Source organism: Centrocercus urophasianus, unplaced genomic scaffold (assembly GCF_019232065.1).
Source record: "Centrocercus urophasianus isolate 14NV4802_14NV808 unplaced genomic scaffold, USGS_Curo_1.0 seq_10, whole genome shotgun sequence".
NCBI classification, from domain to species: domain Eukaryota; kingdom Metazoa; phylum Chordata; class Aves; order Galliformes; family Phasianidae; genus Centrocercus; species Centrocercus urophasianus.
In genome coordinates this window covers 82,237,375-82,261,361 of record NW_024884142.1, presented here as the reverse complement: position 1 = coordinate 82,261,361, position 23,987 = coordinate 82,237,375, and the positions used below count along the sequence as shown (strand labels likewise).

The following is a 23,987-nucleotide window of genomic DNA, read 5'->3' as shown; positions in this document are numbered from 1 at the left end:
CAGTTGTCAGCTTCCTGGCACGAAGCAGCGCAGCTCGAGCGTGACTCTTCCGCATCTAAGGTATGGAGTGTGCTGGTGGCTGTAAAAGGCCTGGCAGCTCACTCCTGTCCATTTAGAGGTATCGCTTGCAGTCACAGTCTGTTCCTCCCCAGTCACTCGCAGAAAAACAAACAGCTACGAAGCATGAATGAAGTAGCCTGGTTTTTTAAACCGATTAGAATCAAAAGTAGCCTGGTTTTTTAAACCGATTAGAATCAAAAGTTTACAATGGGAGGGCTAGTCCTGCTTCGGCAAGAAGAGAAAGACTGACTTCTTCTACAATCCTCTAAGATGGATAGCAGCCCAACACCAGTGCTGCTCACAGGAAATGCAACTTCTTTTGGAGCGGTGATAGCTGAGCACCCCACACCACTGGGAGACCTGCTGTTTCTAAAATGTATGTCTGAACACCCCAAAATATGATCAAACTGCTTTCCTCCCTGCAAAGGCCTTCTGCACCCCAAGATATGTTCTTCATTTCTCCCAAAAATGTACTGTATAAAAACTGAAAAAAAATAAAAGGTGGAACCCATACCTCCACTGTCACAGCCATCCAACACCCAGTAGAGCTGAACCAAACAAGCGTCACCAGGGCTCCCAGTGACACCGTACAGAGGAGCCATCAGGGGCCAGTAACCACAGCAGCACGGGGACAAGCAGCACTGCTGGACTGGAGAGCCTGTTAGGCAGTCAAGATCCTGGTACAGTTTTCCTATAAATGCCAGCGTCTATGTTTTGTACACTGTCAAATAATAAATATATCATCACCCCCAACTTCGTACGCCAGCGATGGCAGCAGTGACAGCACAGGAGTACTCACGATTTGTCTCTTCTGAACGGCCGTCTCGGAGGGCTGGCCTGCCTTCGGTGAGGGGACAGCGACTTACCCCGCGACCTCTCCTTCATGGGAGAATGGGCACTTGAGGGCTTCAGAATCTGCAGGAGATGGGAAGGAGAGGGAGAAGCGTTCTGTGATGGCAACAATTCATAAAAAAATAAAGCTTAAATGAAGGGCCTCAGGCAGTAGTACAGATGGCACACACAAAGCCCTCGGTCCCTTGGGGTTCATTCAAATGTTGCCCAGGTTAAGAGGAACTTCAGGCTGTTTTCAAGATTCAATCCTCCAAATCAGACCTCTTGCTATGTAAGTGTTCTGAATTAAATGGCTCAAGCCCTGAATTAAGTCATCTTGTGGCTGACTAAGAGGAGGTCAAGGTGGCATTAGGCACAGCCATACTCATGAGGGCAGAGTTCAGTGCAGGGTTTTCAGCCCCCAGTTTTGACTTTTTTGACTGAATGCAAGTGTACAGGGCTGTGGTCTGGGCCTTGAGGACAGGACACAGTATCATGGCTTGGTACAAACACTGAGCTGGTGCCTCTGTCAGAAGCAAGCACTAAGTTCAGGAAGCTGTCTACCTGCATGGACTTCTTTAACTGGAGCCCACTTCAAGTGATTTGCTCTCCAGATGGTATTAGAAGTGTATGAATACAGAAGAAGGGGAAAAAAAAAACTTCATTACAATGTAACCAAGCATATGATGACATCAGGGTACAAGGCATCTTATCTGTGCTACTGCCCCACACGCTGTCTCTCTGAAGCCCAGGACAAGACCATTTTGGCTTCAGCGTTTTTCATTGCTGCCGCCTCCTCCTCCTGTGCCCCAGGCAGCAAGTGACAGAGATAGCAGTGATGCTCACTGGGCCCACCTGGCTGCAGCACAGCTGAAGGACATGGGACCGGTGGGAACCTCAGGGGACTCCCGAAGATAGATGTGCAGTAGAGGCAGAGGGAGGGCACCGCTCACCCCTCTCGCCCTACTTGGCAGCACAGGAGAGGGCTCTCCTGCTGCCACCAACGTCAGCAGCGGTATTCCATCGGGGCAGGGAGGCTGCCGCAGCCCCTACCAAAAAGGCACATAGCTTCCATGTATGAGCCACTCCTCAGCAGGGAAGGGTATGGGAACCCAGAATAACCTGCATACCACTCCAAAAGAGCCAGCCCCATACTTAGCAATGCACCTGCTCAGCTCCTGCTGCCAGCAGAAGGCTGGAGAGGCCCCAGCTCCCCTTCTGCCCTAGCTGTGACCGGCTTCTTGCCCACAGCAATGCTGGCAGCGTGCTCAGGGACACCCCTCGCCCCAAGGGCAGCCAAACCCTGCAGCCCTCTGGCAGCCAGCCCTCTCTCCCTGTGCTTCCCTTGATCTTGCCAAGGGTTTGCTTTCCTTCCCTCCCCACCTCGTGACTGAAGCACGGGTAGTGGGAAGCATGCCCTACATGGAGAAGCGACTCTCCTCAACATGTGCTCGCATACCTCGGGGATTGCCATCATGCTCCTCTACAGACTTGCACCTCTCAGCAGAAAAGAAGGAAAGAAGGAAAGAGGAAAGGCCCACTTCCCTGTGTTGCACGCATCCGCCCTTATGTAACACCAAAGCTGCCTGATTTGGAGCTGTACAGAAACCCCATAGCTTCAGCCTCAATGGCCACCTCTGGCCACCCTCATCCAGAGCTAGAAAACATGCAGAAAAAAATCTGAGTGCTGACTCCTCGACAGCCAGGGGAGAATGTGGGGTTCCAGCGTTTCCCAGGCTGAAGGAGAGATCCTATAACTAAAACCAGGCACCAGACCTACCTTCATCCTCATATCTCTGGCAAACTTCTCCAGCTCCTTCCTGACTTCTGTGCGCATCATTTTGGATACGTTGAGGACCAGCTGTTTCCATTCAATGGGCTGAAAGCTGTGTGGCTCATGCGGAACATATAATCCAATTTTGACTTTTTTGACTGAATGCAAGTACTTCTTATAGGAGTCTTCAAATTCAAAGATGAGGTCGCTCAGAGTTCGGTAAGTCAGAGGTTTGTCCATTAGGTCCGAGCGCCTGCTCATGCCCAGTGATCCATACCGGCCATTGCAGTAAATCCCAAGCACCACATGATGAAAATAGTTCCCTGAGAAGTGGGTTTTAAAGCTGATGGGGAATCGTTCCACAGAGGGCTGCCCATTTGTTAGGTATCTGTGCACTGAATCAAGGCGAAAACGGGGTTGAGAAGGGAGCACCACATTACAGCTGTGAGACCTCCAACAGTTTTCACTGCCAGAACCCACGTAAACACAAGTGTATTCTCAGAGTGCCCCAGCAACTGTCAATATTACTAAAGCCCTTTTTTTTTTTACTGTTTGGAAACTGTTTTACTGTTTGGAGAATAAGACTCAATTGTTGAGGCAGGAAAGGGCCTGTCTCTACCACGCCTGTGGGGAAGAACAGAAAAACAAAGCCACAATGACAGCACTCAGCGCAGTATGCTGGAGGAGAGCATCCACCCCAAATCCCTGGGAGCTCCTTTATCTGATACCAAAACCAAAAGGGAACCACTGACACTTGGTAAGACTCGGGTTGTTTATTCTCATTTTCACACATCTCTGCAGCCGTTAAGCAGTACAAACAGATCAGAATCCTTTCTACGGTTACAGATCTGTCTTTCAATATGACCCTCAGTCTAGCCACTCCTGATACAAGACCAGTTTTATATACGTAACACGCTGCTGAGATAAAGACAAGCTCCTGAGTTGACAATTACTGTTTCCAGATTAGCACAGACACATATGGCCACGAACAAACCTTTATAAAGCAGAATTTGTCCCTGAACTGCTGGCTGGCCGTTCCAAATGCACCAGTGGAAATGGCTGAGGGCCAAGCTTTCTGACAGCAATGTGTGATCTCAGACGGGAGCTGCGTGCTGGCCCAGCTGGTTTCCTCAGGACATCAGTGACCCTCACAGAGGGGGAAGGACAGAGAGAATCCCTCACACAAGCGGGTCCTCATCAGTGCTGAGTCTGCACTGCTCCCTGCTGCTAATCCTGGACAGCTGAGCCCCAGCTCCAGGCACTGAGGCCCACAAGGCCTCCTGGCCCAGGCAGGGCAGGTGCGGTGACGAGGAACAGCTGCAGCACACTTCAGCACATTTGGGGCAGATCATCCTCCCAACACTTGCTGAATTTCACATACTCAAACATTTTTACCACAGCAATTGTGACAACTGGAAAATTCGGCCCACTGTCATCTCATTGAGGTCACCTTGCTCCAGGCCTTAAAAGGAGCATCCTGCATCTATCAAAGTCACGTTACAGTAACTTGTCCTACAGACAGTTTCTTACAGAAGCCCATTGTATTTATCAATCTGTGTAACTGAAAAAGCAGTATCTTTTATTAACACATATGAAGCATTCAAACATCGCCACTATTTTCCCTTCATGATGAAAGGGTTTTCTCTCGCTCCCCAGTGCCCTTCTATTGAGCCCACACAAAGCGTGGCACCCGCCTGCCACACATACACACTTCTGCCACCAGGCCTTGCAGAAGTTGCAATTTAATCTCATCAAATGCTGGGTAGGAGTAAAAGGCTCCTTTGAGGATGGAAATTACCCGCCATCAAACAACCCAGCAACAACTGCTGTGGAAATTAACCTTTAGGTACAGGTTGCTTCTGCCAAGAGACTGCTTAATGAGAGTCCCCACCCGAGATGAAATACACAGCAAACGGGCTTCCCCTCCGCCCGTGTGTCATTATTAGTTCTTTTCCTTTCTGCTCTGCCCAAGTAGAGCTGTATTGTAGCAAACAAAAGGCAATGACACGCTGCCACCATGGCTGCAATCACACTTCTGAGCTGGGCCTGTTACAGCAGGATGGAGAGTCAGGTAGTAAATTGCACAGCATGATGCTGACACAGCACGGAGCAGGAGAGGGCACAGGCAGCTGAGAGGAAAGCTCAGTGCCCTCCACATCTGGTCCTGGTGCAAGTCAAAGCAGCTTCCCAGGGCCCAGCCATGTGGCTATACAGCCAAAAATCAGTATTGAGGGATGCTGATCTCCTCAGATGATCACCCAGGAAACCTATCTGTCACCTTCTGGGTAACCACCTCCTGCCCCCGCTGCAAAAATGCACACAGACAACTTCTGGAGCCCCACCAGAGAACGTAGATAGGACAAGGGGGAACGGCTTTAAACTAAGAGGGGAAATTTAGATAGAAATTCTTTATTTGGAGGGCAGCGAGGCCCTGGCACAGCTGCCCAGAGAAGCTGTGGTGCCCCATCCCTGCAAGCACTCAGAGTCAGGTTGGATGGGTTCCTGGGCAGCTGAGCTGGGGGGGCAGCCCTGCTCATGGCTGGGCGTTGGAACTGGGTGGACTTTAAGGTCCCTTCCAACCCAAACCATTCTTTAGTTCTGTGAACATTCTGAGCTAAGGCACGATCTGAGTCAGACTCTGTTTTAAAACTCTGGTGCGAAACTAGATTCTGGATGTTTGTGTTTTGTTTTTAAATCTATATACCCACATGATGACTCCAGCAATGCTTTATAGTCGGCCCTTCCGCGTTTTAATTTGTTCCCTAGTAAACTCTACTACCAAAAAAGTCCCACAGAAATCCCAGCATTCTTCCTCTCTGTTACAGACCATTCCCTAAATAGGTGATCCCGCCGAGGAGTGCAGAGCAGCTCCTCGCCAGAAGAGGAACTCTCCTTCATCTGCCAGGAGCAAATTTAGAAAGGGTTTTCTCTAATGCTTTTTTTTATTTATTTTTAAATACATAATCTGAGTGGGATCTTTCCACGTGCTAGCACCGTGGCTCCAGGCTTTGGACACTGACATTTCTGGAAATAGGCCTTAGCAGCTGATGCCATCTACACAGCAGCTGGCTTCCCATGGCTACCCGAGCTTGTGTTGCCTATGACCAACAGCCTCCCACAGCCGCTGGGAACCGCAGCCAGCTCAACAGGTGGCAAGGGAACAGTCTGCAGGGTGCCAGCCCACTGGTGTCCAAACCAAGGGAGTGACTGTCATGCACCATGTGACCGCAGGCAGGGAGGCTCAGACAGTAAGCACAGGCCAGGGCAGCCAGGTGCCAGGGAGGAGGGCAGGGCAGCCTGGCTGGCCAGACACGGCTGCTCATGGGAACCTGCAGCTGATGCAGCACTGAAATCCCTGGTCTGCATGACCCTGCTGACTGAGCAGGAAGCCAGCTCTCTAATGCCCAGGTGCAGCCTGAGCTACTAATTCAAGGTTAGGCCATGAAGATGGAAGTCATGACAAGCTCTCTGAGCTCCTCCCAGCTACCAGAGGGGCTGCAGCTCTTCAGCAGGCCTTCCCTGCTTCTATTCCAGTTAGAAAACATGTCAGGCTGCAGACAAGCTTGCAGAAAGCAACCAGGGGACAGAGAGGATGTCAATATCCCAAGGCACCCTGCAGTGACGGCAGGAAGAAAATCTGCCCCTAACTGAAGCACTCACTCCCAGCCAGGACCTTGCCTGCAAGGCAAGAGGGACTCCAGCAGAGATAAACATCACCCAATGATTAAATGGGCAGTGTAAAGCCATTAAATCATCTCTCCTCCTGGGGCACCTCTGCCCTCCCCGTTAATGACATTATCAGACAGCAGGAGGTCTCATCCACTGCACAGGTCTGCTGGTTAACTCGCATGAACCACGACAGGGACACTGCAGTCAGTGGGAATAAGTTAGATTCACTTGTCACAGACAGCACTCTGTGGACCACTGAGAATCTGTACTCACTCTCCACTATTTTGCTCTCCACATTTTAATACTACAACTGGATACAATTCCCTTGGCTCCTTTTGGTTTACTACTCCCTTTCCTGAGCACAAGTAGTTTTGATCCTTGCTCATAATGGATGTAGTGAACACACAATTACTCAGCTGATGTACAGCTAAACTCAGAAGGATCCTGGAGAGGGCAGCAGGAGGAATGCCTCCAGTCAGGCACTGCTGAGCAGTCCATGAAAGCAACAAGACACAAAGCCAGTTCAGACAGCTATGCGGAGGAGATCTGTACAGACTGCTGCAATTGTTATAACGCTGGAAGATCTGTATGAGCTTCTGGTAATCTCACAGCAGCTGCTCCCTTGCTGTGTGCATTCAGAATAGCTCAGTATTTTACTTGCTGCCAGATAAAAAAAAGCTTCAATATTCACTGCGATGATAATTACGCAAAACTTAATTTCTGCACCAAGAGGGACTGCTGAAGTATTTTATAAGAAGCCATACTGCAAAAGGCAACTGCACAAGCCACCAAGCAGTTCAGTTAAATGACACCTTGCTAAGCTTGCTAAGCTGCTCTGCGCAAGCTGTGCTCTGAATGGAGGCTCACACTGAGGGTTCACTGTCAGCAAAGCCGGGCTTTGCTCCTTTTGGTAGCCAAGCAACAGGACAAGGCCTGTCAGCACAGCATTACCCTATTTCTAGAGACAGAGAAGAGAACCAGAGGTTAACACACATACACACACACCAGGATGCTCAGCTCAGGAGGATGCAAGTCAGTGATGTGACGCTCAAAAAAGGGAACAGAGGGCAACAGCATCTCTCATTTGGAAGCTGCTTGACCCTGGAAAGCATGCCACAGCTGCTGCCTAACCGAGTACACATCCAGAGGGTGACACTGAAGATTAAAGTCTCATAGCTGAGGAAAAAATCAGCCAAGGTCATGTTGTTACAGAGATCTGCTCCAGAAACACATCTGGAGCACACCATGAGGTTCTGCAGGGACCCATGCTTTGTAAGGGCCACTTCCAAAAGTCACACACTCAGGAGGCCCATCTACTTGCTACTGATATTCTGTGTGCCCACACCTCGCCTTTAATATAAAATCTAAATATTTTTCTGGTATCTTTTAACTTCCATCAACGAACACGTTACTAGACAACCACCCCAGAAGGCAGCCCCTGTTCTTACGCAATGGACTTCCAGTGCAAGAACTGGAAACCAAAGGAAAAGAGAGCCCTGTCCCACTCTCCCCGCTAAGCCTTCTCATGAGGCAACCTCAACTAAAAGCCTTCCATACACATTTTGGAAGTACTGTCTTGACACAGAAACATTTATTCAAAGCTTTAAAATCCATCCCCAAAGAAACTTCAAATGATACAAAATAGCATAATCAGAGCTTTCAACTGTTTTGCCCCCCCCAAAAAAAAAAAAAAAAAAAAAAAAAAAAAAAAAAAAAAGGCTTTTTCAGAAATCAAAAATAAAATGGTCAAAACTTTTCAACTATCAAACACACTCTTAGGTTACCATGACTCCTAGGTCATCTTTATGTCACCAGTGTTCTCACTCTCTGTTTGAATGCTATGTGGTTCAGTACTAGAAACACAGCACCAGAAGACACACAGACACTTACCAGTACTACAGAGCAGCATCAGCTCCTCCTGGGGATTTCCTCCCCACTTTGTTCTCCAAATAATACAAAATAGAGTCCTGACACATGGGTAAACACAACAGGCCTACACACATTGGTGTCAGTGCGAGCCACCTGCTGCCACCAAGCACTCAGGACTCTCAAGCCATCAGCAGGCCCTGCCAAGGCAGGAGGAGGCAGCAGCACACAGGGGGCAGCTCTCAGACACCCCCTCGCCAGCACCGGGCACTACAACACATGTCAATTTCTTCTGCCACGAGAGGGGGCAGCAGCAGCAAGCAGAACGCAGCAAAGACACGCCAGGAGCCGCTCTGCATTGGGATTCGGTTTTCTTTGTTTGAAATCAAATTTGATCAGCTGTGCTGAGGTTTATCCAGTGCACAGCGGTACCTGTAGGCCTGTCTTGCTCTTTTCCAGCATCTGGGGACAAACAAGTCAGTTTATTAGTGAGAGAACAAGGGAGTTAGAAAGCGAGTCAGTCTCCAAATAAAAATACCCTTGTTATTTTCTGAACCTGAGTAGGAAATATCCATTACATTAAGGTAGAGCATAAACATTTAACTATAGTATACACCTGTTTCTGCACAAACCACAGCTGTGGACTGAGAAACAAAAAGTGAACACAACTTCAGTATGCAAACATTACACAAACACAGCGCAGAACCTATGTTTCTCATGTGTTAACAAGCCTCAACAGCAACAGGCAACAAACGACTAAACAAAGCAGGGATTGTACAGACAGACACTTGTGGGCACTGTGGGTCAGATCCTGATGTTACACAAATTACTGGGGCAGAAGGCAAAGGCAGTATGGCTGCTGTAACACCAGCTGATGGCTGTGAACAGCACACAGCCTCCCCAGTTCTTCCTATCTCTCATCAGCTCAACAGCTCACCGATCTACAGCACAGACAGCCCTTGAAATGTGTTCACTCACCTTTGGCTGTGCACATCTCAGACACCCTCCAGGACAGCTGATAAATTCAGCAGCGCTGCAGAGTAAGAAGTGACAGACACACGAAAGGATACATCCCCAGGATGACTGCTTCAAGGCATTTGATAGGTAAGGACTCCCTGGTCATTTCTCTTGCTGTTTCCATCAACCTAGAACAGAGACAAAAAGCTTTTAGTCTTTATGGTTGGAACAAAGTTCTCTCTTACTCTTGGAACCAGACATCCCCATTTCTGATCTCTGCAGGCTAGATGTGCTCTGATGTTCCTGGGGAGCTCTGTGTGGGCCACTGCACGGGTCCCTGGGGCTGGAGGGGCCTCAGGGGATGCAGAGGACATGGCTTCCTGCTGGGTGGGTGCAATGACCACAGCAGCACCTTGTGAGCAGGTGACAGCTGTCGTTGGAAGTGCTGGAAGAACAGCAGCCTCCAGCATTGCACCAGGTCATCCCACACGTAGGGCTGCCTATCAGGAGCTCCCTGTGCACCACAATCCCCTCTGCACTGCAGAACATGCCTGAAACCAAGCTGATCCCCTCAGTGATTATGTCCCTTTTTGAGCTGATGGCTATAAATGCAGGCTGGAATTTCAGGTGTTTTATTGAATCTGCTCTGCAGCTCTGCCAGCACAGATAACTCACACTGCAAGCCAAGTTACCTTCCTACTGCTCCCCAACTCCTCTGGGCTGCCCCAAATGCAGGATTTCCTTACAGGAGTGCAAGAAACAATACATCCCAGAGATGGCAAGCCCATGAAATTTAGTTACAATCTGGACTCTTTAAAAAAATTACCAGGAGGGAGAAAAGTGATATTCAATTGCAGCAAGACAATGCTAAGAGCCAAAACAAAGGATGACTTCTATTTTGAAGTCTCCTCTAATCCTCTCTGAGGAGAGCTTCATAAAAAGAGAAATATTTCTACCAGAGAAGATGATGAGAATATGCATCTCAAGCCATTAATCTATTTTCCCACTTCCCAGTTCAGCCATCTCATGCATTCTAAACCTTGTATTCAGTGTAAATGGCAGCGCAGCTTCCACTGCTATTACCGCCTGTCACGGGGGTTCCAGGCTAGAAATTATCTCCTCATTTGTAAACAACTGCTCTTTACGTGCTGCCTGCCGTACAGCGGGCACAGCAGGGCCAGCCTGCCTGCCTCCACCACGCTCACAATCAGTGACAGGAGCCCCAGCACCAAGCAGCAGGTCTGGCAGGGACACAATGGGGCCCCTTCATCCTCCCACAGCAACGCAAGGCAATTCCTGCGGCTGCTGGGCTTGGGGTCACCGCCTCACCACAGCACGCAGCACTGGCTCTCCTAACAGCTGCCTGCACAAGCTCCCTGCCATCAAGTCAAGTTGTCAGCTTATATATATATAACGTTAATGATTCCCCAGCCAGGGAGGGAGGCTTCAAAGTAATCGGCCTAAATAAGCAGCCAAATTAGCCCCAATATATCTGTCACAGCAATATCCATGGTACTTAAATACTGAGTTCTATTTCACATATGCTCTGCTTGCAAGTACAGCCCTTCAAGATGCTACGCAATTATTAAGATAGATTTAAATTGACCAGCAGAGGCATTTTGCTTGCTTAAAAAAAAAGCAAAAACAAAGTCACACTGCTATATTTTGGCTGCCCACTCAGGCTAGCAGCTGCTCTCCCGTTCCTTTACATAGCATCTACAAAGGCTAATTCAGCTTGGTAGGGAGCATGGCAAGCCCTCTTGTCCAGCTCCTGCTTTCAGCATCAGGACACAGGAACCACAGCCATCCCTGCAAGGACAAGTCCAGGTGGGAAGCCCAGGGCCAGCTGTTGGCTGGTGGGCCCAGGGGCCATGCTGCAGACGTGGCTCTCCAAATTCATGGGCTCAGCCTTGCTCCACCAGGCAGCTCCTGGGCAGAACGAGCCCAAGTCTCACCTGAGTGTGGAACAAGAGGGTGCTCAGTACTTCTGTGAGTTCATGGAGCACAGAAAGCCAGCTGAACAGAGCCCTGAGCATCTCCACATCCAACAACACCACCCTGTCATGCCCAATCCTGGGCAGTACTCAAAGTTTTTTTTTTCCTTCACATTTGCAACACAGGCCACAGAGTTTGTGGATGACCCAGTTCAACAACCACCCAGAGGCCTCTCTGCCTCTCTTAACAAGCCTAAGTTAAACCACAGCCTCAGAAACTGCATTTGCATTGGAGACAGTCTTCAGAAAATCCCTAAGCCACCACTCTGCCCCAAGGTAGCACAAGCCAAACCCAAATCGCTCCTCACTGATAATTTTCCAACCTACTTTGAACTGGGTTCTCAAAGGCTTGGGAAGCCACCAGTAAATCCATCCTACGCTTAACCTCACATCTAAGAAGCTCCCCTAATGTTTAAACTAAATCTTTATTTTTGCAATTTAAATGAGAAGCTATTTCTGCTATCCACGGTGGACATGGAGACCATTTATTAACTCTCCTTTTGCAACAGACATTTATACATACATAAGGCTGTAATCAACCTCTCCTTTGCAAACATGACAAAGTAAACCCACATTTACTGTTATTATTATAGCCCTCCCTCCCCAAGCTTTGCCATAAGTCATGTTTTCTAGACCTTGGGCAACGTTTCTTGCTTTCCTTTTGTTCTCTTTTCACTTGTAGCCCTTTACTTGATCCCACCACTCCAATACAAACACTAATTATCTTTTCAATTCAACTATATTTTTGCAACTCAACTCAGTATGTTGTTGGCCCTGCTGACTCACACTGAATGTCTTTAAAAATCAATACCTAAAATCAGATCCTTCTCTGCAAAACCAGCCTCTCCTTCTGTGTCATGTATCCTCACAGTTGAAGATTCCCAAAACCATACTCTGCAACTGTCCTTACTAAAATACCACCTGTTTGCTCCAATCCACTCCTACTCTTCAAAACCACTCTGAATCCTGGTTCAATCTTACAAAGTCTTGTCACTTTGTTCAGCTTGAAGTGCAAAGCACATTAATTAGCAAACAATTAGTCTTATCCACACCATTAATGAAAAAAACAATTGACCTAGGACAGATACTGCACACCTCAACTGACAAGCTCTGCCAGACCAAGAACAAGCTGTTGTCTGCATGCCACTTCCTGAGTGCAGCTTTTCACCAGTGTGGGTCCCTGTGTCAGAATCGTTTTATTTAGGCTGGACGCCCCTGCCTTACCTGGAAGCTACCAACAGCCATACTAAAGCGATCACTTCTGCAACTCCTCCCTTATGCACACAAGCCTTTACAATCTCATAGAGATAAAATGTGTCAAATTAAATTCATGTTGCCTTACAGCTTTATCATGTCCCAGACACTTGATTATTTGTGCTAGAGCTTTTTCCTGAGACTGCAGAAAAATTGGAAGTTTCTAGACCACAGTTTCAGAGTTTTCTCTTAGGCTTTTTTTCCCCCTCCACTAACAGGCTGGTATCACTGCCTTCCTGTTTCCAGCCACACCACTCATCCTTCCTACACACTGTAACCAAAGCACAAATGGTTTGCAGGCTGCTTGTCAGCTAAGTCACCTAGAACAACCTACGCTGCATCCAGCTTATTTGAAAACAACTAATTACAAGTGCTCTTTGGCTTGTCCTTTCCTTGTTTGATTTCACTCCTGAATTCTGACCACACTGTCACATGTACTAACTGTGATGAGAAATACTACGCGATTAAATTTGTTAATGAAGATTTAAGCAAGGGAAAAATAAAAAGAGAAATGTGCTTTGATTTCTTTTCTGTGCAGGGTTTGTCTATGGGACTTTTAAATCCTTCCAGTCATCTCAACAGATTCCACATCCACAATTCTCCAGTGTGGTACTTGCAATCTCATATTGGGCAGCTGGGAACTAGCACAATATAACTTCCCTCTTTGCTGTGTTTACACCATTACCTAAAATCTGCCAGGCAGGTATCTGTCCCAGACCACAGTTAACACTTCTGCCCCTGATAAGCACAGCTAACATGAACAGGCTGCATGCTTCTCCCTCCAGGTCCACGGCAACATCTCCTTGTAAACTGACTCCAATCTATTTCAGTGTTTTTAGGTGCCCATTAGAATTATCACCCTTGGTTCCTGCACTGAGGACTAGTGCCTGCCATTTTAGAACGCTTTCCATTGACACGACTGCAGCACATCACGTGAAACACAAATGCCTTTTGCTCCCTGGTTCTTAACCACCCTTCCTATCTCACATATGGGTTAGAAAAAGCTTCAAACCTGTTAGCACGCCCAGTGCTAGAGGACCTCACCAGCAGGGGCCCACCACACTCACTCAGAGATGAACACGCTAAGGAGCACTGAACCATTTTTCCTCGCCAAGGTTTCTACAGATGTCAGTAAATCTCATAATAAAATCCTCCCACATATTTCCTACTAAATTCTCTTTCTCCAGGCATCAGGACTTGCACAAGGCCCACTGAACTTCCCTCTTCTTGGCTTCTCAGAGGCTCCTGACAGGTTTACTCTTCCCAAACAAAACAAAAAGAGAAGTGAAAAGTACAAGCAGGAGTAAACAGATATAAAGCAGTGCAGCCACCTTTCTCAAGGATCTTCTCACCACCAGTTTGTGTCAGTGGTGAAAGGACTTCTCCCACATGCTGACTATAGCAGCGTGAGAAAGAAGCAGATGTTTAAAAGCCTTTGCAGTCTATTGTTTGGAAATGGGATGAGCCCATTTTCCCTTGCAGCCCCATCAGGGTTTCTTAATAATACGGTGTGTTGAAACAGTATTGTGGTTTTTCTCCTCCTTACTATTTGGTTACATAGATTCCATGTGTCTGCTCCTATTGACTCCTCTTGCCATCGACTGTCTGCTGCCACAGAATGGCTCTACCTTCACGTCCCAGAGGCATCTCTGTCATTTCTCAAAGCACCCACAATCCATTGCTTTTTTATTTTATTTTATCTTACTGCTTCAGCTGGAGTTACAGTGACCAACAGGACACTGAATGAAGGGAACACTGCAATATCACACCTCCCTACACTGTCCCCATTACTCTGTGCAGAGCAGAGATGCTTGCTCCACATTGTGGCTCACATCTGTATCCTAGAACAGAAGCCTGCAGAGGGTTTATCGCCTGTTGTACAGCCAGTAATAAAAGTGTGTTAGCACTGAATTAACATTCATAGACTTCATTAAATATCTGGAAATTTTGTTTTTCTGAAGCTCTTACATGATCCGTTCTTGGGATCTTTAAAGAGTGATGACTAAAGAACAACCAATTTTTAAATCAGAGTTGTACAAACAGAAGCTGTAATGTAAGTTCTGCCAGTATAATCCTGGATGAAAAAAAGAAAACCAGTCCTATCAGTAAGTGCCTGAAACACAAATATCCCAGCCTCACTCTCACACCTACCAGATATCAGAACTCCACTGAGTGTCCTTTACTTCCCCAATATAAAAGGGCACACCACAAAACCTAAACCAAGGACATTGCCCTGGGTCAGGAACATCCATGCTACACCTGTAAATCTGGGTTCTGTACAAGTACAGCAAACCCAGGCAAGGTAAGGTCCAGTTTCACACACACGCTGCCAATACAATAGGAACAACACACAGCTTTCAGGATCACATCTCTCCCACCCCTTACAAAGCCATACCAGCACAATCTAACATTTTCAGAAGCGTCGTTTGAGTCCAGACAAATTCACAGGGCGCCAGGCAGTCTAGATGCAAGTTGATAGCTAACTGACTTCTTCATAAAAGGGATTATAAAGGCAGAGCTGTATCAAGCCTGCATTGCTTAACGTTACGTGTTCCTATGGATAATTTATGCTCTCCTTCCTAAGCCCAGCCAGACATTTTTATTCTCTCATGTACTGCATTGATGCTGACAGTAAATCTCCATAATAGTCCTCCCTCCATAACAGAAATACTCATTAATATGCTCCAGCTGCTTTAGGACACTTTCACGTGAATTTATGAATATTCATCATTTCTACCTAGCACTCTACTTCTTTGTGTCCAGCCACCACTCTCATGAAGTCAGGCTGCCAGAGGTCTCGTACTTTCATTAGCCTGAGCCTTTACAATAGGAAATAAACAATATGCTCAGCAGCAATAAATCACGACTCTGGTAACAGTCTCAGCTTCCAAGAGTTGGTAGAAATGGATAGTGCAGCATCTTGCCAGATCCACTTGCAAATACAAACCTTGCTTTGTCAGCAAGCTTCTGCCTTATTTCAAAAGCAAGTGAGGGATCCTACACACATCCTGTGCCAGGCCTACCCCTGTCCACTATGTCAAGGAGCAAACCAGTGCAGGCTTAGCAGCTCACACCGTACAAGTCTAATGGAAGAGAAAGGAAGACAACTGTGCCTGGCAAACCAGCTCCTACTAGCCAGACCATTTCCAGAGGCCCTCGCTGTAGCTCTTCTGAAATCCTGTCACCACAAATTAGATTGCTCAGAAGTCACTGCAACAAGGAGAGAAGCCAAACACGAGTACCTAAGCCCCCAAACATTAAAGGCAGATAAATGGAGGAAATAAGACCACTTAGAAGAGGATCCAGAGCCCTGATTACGCCTCCACGCTGATTCATTTTAAAGAAAAAGCACCATCCTCATAAGCCAGACTATCATCAAGCCCAAGAGAACACAGCCATTTAAAGTAGTGAGTTCATCTCGTTCTCCACTTCCTTGGATAAAAGTAATGGGACAACTTTAAAAATGAATGACCAGCCTGAAAACTGGTTTAAGAGTCTATAAACCCATTCATCATTCAAAGCACAAGATTTCTTCTAAACAAGTTCCACCAGTACAGTAAAGCTACATAGAGAAAGGAAGTGGGAAAGATTGCTGTCGGCAAGATGAAAACTTGAAGTCTAGACCTGTGATGGGAAAAGAAATTTACAGCAACACACTATTAGTGACAGACAGCTGAGGAGAGCTAGACGGGACAGCCTACAGGAGTCATTACATTCTGCTTGTCTAAATTTTGCCCTATTAAAAAGGCACAACGTTGTCAACATCACCACCCACCCCAATCTGCCAAGTTACTGGGTCCTTTCAAAGATCTGTCGTAACCATGATACAGCTCTTACGTGCAAGAGGTCCCAACTCTGTTGCCACACTCCCTGCACACATGTTCATATTCGTATTATGCAACTCACTGTCATCCACACCAGGTGGAAGGAATGACAAGAGGACCAGCAAAGGGAGAACCAAGACCACGACTTGAGCTATTCCTTGTGATCCTCAAAGGTGAAATAACTGAGCCCACGACAACATTAAGATTTCTGCAGCAATGTGCACAGTTGATCTCTTCCTACCATCAGCAATGGTATTATAGTGCAAACCAGAATAACAAGACTTATATAGTTTCCATAAAAACAGCCCAGCCCTCCCAGCCCAAAACCAACAAACAAGAATTGAATTTTCCCAGCCCTGTACATACAAGCTTGGCCAGCTACAGCGTGGATACTGAGCATGTTCAGCCCTCCCCCTTGCTGGCTTGCTATGGATCCTTGTCCCAGGAGGCAGCAAGCTGGGACTCTCCTTGCAAAGGTAGTGACACACAGCCCTGGCTGTGCCAGGACAGACAGTGGCACTAGAGAGCTCCCACACCGCTACATTGCTTTGCATCAGCTGAGTGCCCTCAGTACGTATGGGGGAGCATGACAGTATACCAGCTCCAAAGACACTTACCCACTTAGAGGTCTGGATTTTCTGATCTCGAAGAACTGAGTTCCCGTGTGATTGTATCTGAATTTTGTATGTTAAGGAAAGCAACTTAAACAGACAAACAATAAAATCACAATTCATGACATATTAATCAGCATTAGATGGAGAATTGAGCAAAAAGGTCACTTGTCTAATATGACACACTTGGCATTTGGGAGATGTGAATTCTCTTTTCCTCTAGCTCCCATTTGCCGCTGGGTTGCATTTGAAAAAAAATGGGTTATAGTTTGAAAAAAGTCTCCCCTTCAAGCAAGAGCCCAAACCAAACAACATAATCCACTGTTTCAAAGAACTGATTTCCTTTTGTAAGTTTTAACTCAGTCAGCCTGTAAATCAGCTGCATGGCAATACATCTATTTACACTTAGGAAATATAAATCACTCCCTAAAGTACACAATGCACTTAAAATGGAACTAGCCACCTAAGTGCAACTCAAGAACAAAAGTTAACACCACGAGCACATGGGAGCTCATCATGAAGGATGCCAGAGGACAGCCACCCACCAACCAAACCCCAGCACGGTACAACCAGCACAGCTGCTGGCTGTGTGACCATTGCTATACAAATCTTCAGCTTGCATCAGGATGCTCAGAACTGACATTAATTAGAGTTCAGAGACTTCCAGGAAAACAAACAAACAAAAAACTTTCTTCCCTCCCACCCACTTTTGAAACTTAATTCATGAGACCCTTTCACAGAGTGCTCTGAAAACATACAGCCTCCTTCAGCCCTCAAAGGAAGCCAGGATCCTGCTCCCCAGTCCCAGCACACTTTGAAGCCTTTTTGAACACAGAGCCAAACCCAACCTCTGAGACTTGTTCCTCCTCCATAGCAAAGTGCAGCACTTCAAAACCACTGGAGGAAAAGATGGTGTTTTTTTGAGCTGTGTGACATGGCCTCCCCTTCTGTGCAGCCCTCCTCCCTGTAGCTCTCTCTGCCCAAGGGGGGCTGCACAGCAGTGCCTGCCCTGCAGCTGCTGCCCAGGCTTTGATCCCAACCTCTGCCCTGCTATTTTTGGATGCTCCTCCAGCTGCCACCCAGATCCCTTCCTAATCCTTACCAGGACTTCACGTTCATTCCTCATCTTCACTGCTTCCCCCAGAGCGCACACACACACAGAGGGAGAGTTTAGAAAAAAAGCAAACAGAAAAGAGCAGCCAAGTCAGCATCCAGGCCAGCAGCTTCCCCCAGCACTATCTGTGTGGGGAAGGGTTGGCTATTGGGCACAGGGCAGCGACAAAGCAGCAGGGAGGCCAGGTTGATGTATGCCGCTCCAAAGAAAACTCCAAGCAGCTGAGACATGTGGACAGGGCCCTTCCTTGTTACCCCTCTCTTAATACAGCTGTCCCAGGGGCAGGCTGCAGGGCTAGAATGCAGATGCATGCTGCAAAATCTCTCCCTCCCTCCCATGGCTCCTGCTTTGCTGTGGCTCATTATGCTCCTCAGAAAAGGCTCAAGAAGTCTGTAGCAGTGCTGAGAGTTGTCCCTTCACCCCCGATGATCCTCAGCCCTTGTGACCAGCTCCAGTAAACCCTGCTAACCCATGAGGCAGCGCTCCATGCTGGACACATCAGCCTTCTTTGCAAGAGTACGCACTGTGCAGAGGATACTGCAGCATCTTCATGTAGGTCTGTATTGCCTGCAGCCATTCTGGGATGGACATGGAGAGCTTGTAATTGGGCACGGGCGGAACCGAGGGCTGGGCACAGAAAGAAGAAGAGGTCAGCCAGCTACCACTCCTCACAGGAGGCTGACTAAGACAGATGAAGGCACTTAACACCATGCAGCTTTGCAGCACATGACTCCCACCTTAGTGAACTCGGGCACAGGAGAAAGCCATCCCACTTGTGACAGGGACTGCCCACACCCTGCAGCGTGGGGACAGGACAGGACCTGTGCCTGTGCAGCCCACACACACAGGCTCCTCACAGAAACACAATCCCAGCACTTGCCAGGCAGGGATCGGTAGGGCCAAAAGGCCATCTGAGGGCACCAGATAGCTAATGGTATTAAGACACTTAGAGATAGAGACTGTACCATAATGGGATTTTTTCAGAAATCCCCTAAGGCATCAGCTGGTGCCAAAGCACCATCAGAAGCCAGGCCCTCAATCCACATCTAATCCCCACAGCTATGTGGCTCCTCAGCCCACAGCAACACAGGGAAGGGGCAGCTCCTTGTCATCTCCCAGGGGCAAGGCTGCAAAACAAGGGGTCAGCATCTATAAAAACAGGTGGAGCCTCCCTCTCATGGACCTGGCTGCCCAGGCTCCCACCTCCGTTCTGAGTGAGCTGCTCACTGTTTGCTTTGTGACAAGCGCCTGCCAAGGAAATCGGCACCCACATTCAGCTCGCTACTACTGTCAGACAGTACACAGGCCTTGGAAAAGGGGTAGGAAGAGACTCACACTACTGACACACAAAAATGTGTTTTAAGTGGGAAGCAGACAGACGGCTGCGGCTCCAGTGTGCTGCTAGCTTCCTCAGTGCAGCAAGAGATATGGTAACCACGCAGACAGCTCTGCTGCCACAACAAGTCATGAGTGGGGATGGTGAGCATTTCTTAGTACAAATTTCCAGGCATACACTCTTCATTAGAGGTAGTTCTTCAGTTTCACAAATTCCTTCCACCCCCTACCCCTTTGGCTTGGATGAATCACTGAGACAGGGCTCAAGTTTCAAGAGCAGAAATAGTAAAAAAAAAAAAAAAAAAAAAGTGAATGAAGGTTTCCAGATGTAACTGCTGCTGCTCTCAATCCCATACAGACTCTCCTTTAAGATAAAAACCTGCCTGCACTGCACATGCACAACACATCGAGGCAGTGGGGTGGCCCTCACTCAACCTACCGGAGCTGGACTGCTGAAGAGCCTTTAGGCCCCCAGCTGCTGGGGACAGGATGGGTGCTGGGACTCACAGCCCTCGCTACACGCAGTGCAGGCATCCCAATTATCAGGGCTGGGCTGGCCTGGGCCAGGCCTGAGCTTTTGGTGCTGAAACCTTCCATGTCAATGTCTTTCACACATGTGTGTGAGGTACACGTGGAACAAGATCACCACAGCACCATAAGAGCTTGCAGCACAAAGGGTTCTGGACTGCTCTGCATCTTGGGCCAGTCCCAGGCACAAATGTGGCTATGCAGGCACCTGGCCCACATTGGTCACACCACAGCCAGGCAAGCTGATCTGGGCCAGCTGTGTCCTAGGTCAGTGGGCAGAGCTCCACTTGCTTAGAGCTCAATCCGTGCATGTTTCTGAGCAGCATGCAGCTCCTGCTTAACGCCACTGGAAGCACAAAGGACCGAGCACACCCCAGAAGGTGCCGTACACTCTCAAAGATCAGGCAGCATGAAAAATTCCACAGTTCCCAGCTTCCTAACCACAGGTTCATCCCTGGTTTCTAGAAGTACCTACGGAGATGGGGCACAGGCAGTGGTGGAAAACGAGAGGGAACAGAAGAAGAGCTGTAGCTCCCATCCCTACTCTTGTCTATCTGCAAAGAGCCCCTCCGTTTCCTCTGGTCACACTTTACACCAGGCTCAGGCCAGGGAAACTCCTGCCAGGACTGTCATTATGTCACAGCATTTGCTGCCTGGCATTGTCCTACTCCTCAAAGCACAGCCCTGCAGAGGACCGGTCCCAGCCCGCCAGCACAGCAGCTCTGTACGTACAAGTGGGGAAGTCAGGGCTGCCGAGTGGAGACACAGCGCTGTGGATCGCGCATTTATAAAGCAAGTAGGATTCGGCAGTGGAGCAACGGGAAACCTTGACCCTGCATCGCTATTTCTAAGCAGCGACGCCTCCACAGACAGCACGGCCGCTGCAGCGCGAGGGCCGATGCTCCGAACGGCGCAGCGCGGCCAGCGACCGCCCTATGCCCGGAACGCCAGGTCCCGGCTCGCTGCGGGCAGCCCGCATGGAACTGCCTTCCACCGTCTCACCTCACCCCATTAGGAGCAGGAGGCCGCCGTGCACAGAGCGAGCGCTCCGTTACCCAGCGCGGACAAAGCCGGCAGACTCGATCCCAGGGCTCGTCATTCATTACGGTCTGCGCGCACCGTCCCGCCGGCCCAGGGCCCACCCTCTCCGGCCAGCGGGCGCCGAGGCAGCTCGGCAGCGGGCACGGACCCGGCGCAGCGGGTCGCAGGAGGTCCGCGCAGTCCCTTCCCACCGCCCCGCAGCCTTACCCGGGCCAGGCAGGCGGCGCTGCGGATGGCGGCGGCCACGGCGCTGCCGTCGGGGTGCACCCGCTCCACGTGCCCCCACATCCGCTCCCAGGTCTGCCCGTCCAGCGGGAAGCCGCTCTTGTTGACAAGGAACAGCATCCCGCCGTCCCGCTGCTCCTCCTCCTCCGAGCCGCCGCCGCTGCTGCCCACCGCCCGCGGCTGAGCGCTCCGGGAGCGGCCCCCGCCCTTGGCCGCAGCCGACGCCCGGCGGGGGCCGCCGCCGCCCGCCGCTCCCGTCATGGCCCTGCCGCCATGCCCCGGGTGGGGGGCGACCGGGCCCCGCCGCCCCCCTCTATCAATAGAGATGGGTATAAACGTGCGCTCGCGCGCGCCGAGACCCCAGCCCTAACGGCGGCTACCCGCCCCCCGCGCGGTACCCTGAGCCCCACTGTCCGGGCACCCCAGCCGCTCTGCGGGCTCGCCGCTCCATGCCGCCCCGCCGTTACCACGCTACGGGCCTGCCGCCCGCCTTCAGCGTGCTCCTATTGGCGGCCCCAACAAAGAAGGGCGGGACCAGGAGACGGGCGAAGAAACAATTGGCGGAGATGCTTCCCGGCGCGGCCGCGACGATGGCGCCCCCCGGCGGTCCGGGTACCGTGCCCGGGGGCTGCGACAGGATTGACACCCGAGCCTCCCGCCCCAGGGCTGCCTGGCCCCGCGGCCCTTCAGAGAGCCGTGCCCAGCCCGAATGCGCCCCGAATTAGCTGCCTAATAACAGAAATCCCACGCGCCAACTAAGCCCAGTAGGTGGCGCCAAGCGAGCGAGGAGAGCCGTCCCCTCAGCCGCCCAGAGGCTGGGGTGAGCCGTGCCGCGCCCTGTCCACTCCACGAAGGCTCTCAGCAGCCCTGGGTGTATGCCAGCCTTCTGCTAACGGCCTCCCGCAGGAGCTGGCGTCCCCTGTGACCCCTACCCTTCTGTCGGCATCTCAGCTGGAGGCTGGTGTCAGGAAGACTGGAGAAAGGCTGTCAGCCAGAGCCAAACAGGACCCTGCCTACCAGGGGCATCCACGCCTCAGAGCCTCTCAGAGGGCACTGCGGTCCCTTCTTCAAGTAACAGGGCTGAGCAGCACTCTTAACCTGTGGTCCTTTTCCTAACACAGAGCTTGGTGCCACCGCAGTTGCTTTCTGGGTCAAACGAACTAATTTGATCATTAAGTCATGCAAGAAGGTTCTAACCTTCATTATTTCCAATTGCAGACTCATTCACACACAGCATTCAGAACACCCTGCAGTGCTATTACACAACCAACAGAAGGAAAATTAATGGCTCTTAATTGCACCATAGCAGCAAGGTGATATCAGGATCGGCGCTGCTTCCTGGAAGTTTTCCCACAAGCGTGCAGGGAGCCCTAAACTAAGAAAAGGGGGAGCTGCTCTCTCTGCTAAGAACAACATGAACCCCTGTTGCCCACTGCACCCACAAAGCCCATTGCAGTTGCTGGGAGAGGAGTGGTCAGGTGCTGGAACAGGCTGCCCAGGGAGGTGGTGAAGTCACCCTCACTGGAATTGCTCAAGAAACGTTCAGATGTTGTACAAAGGGACATGGTTTTAGGGTTAGTAGTGGTAGATGGACAGTTGGACTACATAATTTTGGAGGTTTTTTCCAAACTTGGTGATTCTGTGATTCTATGGAAACAAAAGAATGGGGTCTGGAAAGTTTGCCTGACATAACTGCATGATGGATGTGCAAAACTCAGGCCATTTCCTGGAAAAACTCACTCAGGGCCTGAAGAGGAAGATAAGACTCATTTGTTTGGGCTTTTTGTCCTGACCTGGAAGTCACACTGGAATGGGATTTGCTTAGTAATGAACTGCAAGGTTAAATGGTGATAAGGATGTCACCATGGTAATATGTTAATGGCAAGTTTGCAGGAGTGGTTTGCATAACCACTAAGAGTGATAACTTTATGTATAAATCACTGTGATCATAAAAGCTGGTAAAATAAAAATGTAAAGTAGATCTCAAAAAAAAAAAAAAAAAAAAAAAGCAAGCTATGAAAGGAAGATTTGAGGGTATGCTGCTTTGGAGTACTCCCCCCCAAACAACCCTTTCTGGAAACTCTTGTTTGTTTTGCACTGCACCAGCACAGCACAACAGCATCAAACTGCTTCAGCTTTAGCAATGAAGAACATCAGCAATGCCTTTTGATTTCCACCTGACCAGGTCCAGGGACTTGACCAGGTCCAAGGCCTCCTGCACTAACTCTACCACAACACATCATTAGTGCTAATTTAGTTGGGTTTGCTTAATGAGGCTCTACCTGATCTCAGTCTAATGCAACATGCAAGGTTTCCAGCACAGGAAACCAAAGTGGCAGGAAAATACAACACATCAGGGCTAGCATATAATTTCACTCCAGCACGCTCCCCAGAAATCTTTACTAGCCCTGCCAACAGCAGCACAGCCCTGCCCACCCTGTTCCCATTATGGTCACCTTGCTGACTGACAGCTAATAGCACTAGGTACAGTGGAGATCTCTGCTACTGAGCAGCATCCCACCATGTCCTGGCCAGCCTGCATTGCTGTCTTGCTCTAAGGCTTTGCTCCCAGTCTGGGGAAATGTCTGCATTAACACAACTTGTTGTGAAGGTCTCACTTGCCAGCATATGATTCACTCTCTACAATATCTGCTCGTAAAAAACAAGGAAACACTACAGTAACCTTCCATAAATCTACAAAAGCCATCTTTTTTGGACTGCTCACTTCCTTCACAACCTTCAGGTGCAGGGTGAACCACTCCACACCACCGCTTTGCTCAGGGAAACTGCATAACAGCAGTACAGGTAGCAAAGAAAGGCAGTTGCTAAAAAAAAAAAAACAAAAACAAAAAAAAGACCTGGTCCTCTGACACCAGATCGCTTCCATCCCTTCAGCAATTGGCA

The 23,987-nt window shown here is 49.2% G+C and overlaps 1 protein-coding gene across 2 annotated transcripts in view; it reads right to left on the bottom strand.

Annotated features, from left to right (window-relative positions):
* VASH2 (vasohibin 2) overlaps positions 1–23,987 on the bottom strand; it is a 32,383-nt gene that overhangs the window by 3,684 nt on the left and 4,712 nt on the right. The window contains exons 1-6 of one of the 2 annotated variants that reach the window (XM_042811673.1): positions 21,066–21,234; positions 18,493–18,581; positions 16,847–16,903; positions 9,271–9,345; positions 2,672–3,053; positions 860–975 (exon numbers count right to left, since the gene is read on the bottom strand). In XM_042811673.1, coding sequence (XP_042667607.1) covers positions 860–975; positions 2,672–3,053; positions 9,271–9,345; positions 16,847–16,903; positions 18,493–18,581; positions 21,066–21,203 — 857 coding nt within the window. In that variant the 5' untranslated portion in view covers positions 21,204–21,234. Of the gene's footprint in view, positions 1–859; positions 976–2,671; positions 3,054–9,270; positions 9,346–16,846; positions 16,904–18,492; positions 18,582–21,065; positions 21,235–23,987 lie in introns of those variants that run through there. The other variant, XM_042811761.1, reaches the window with a different exon arrangement.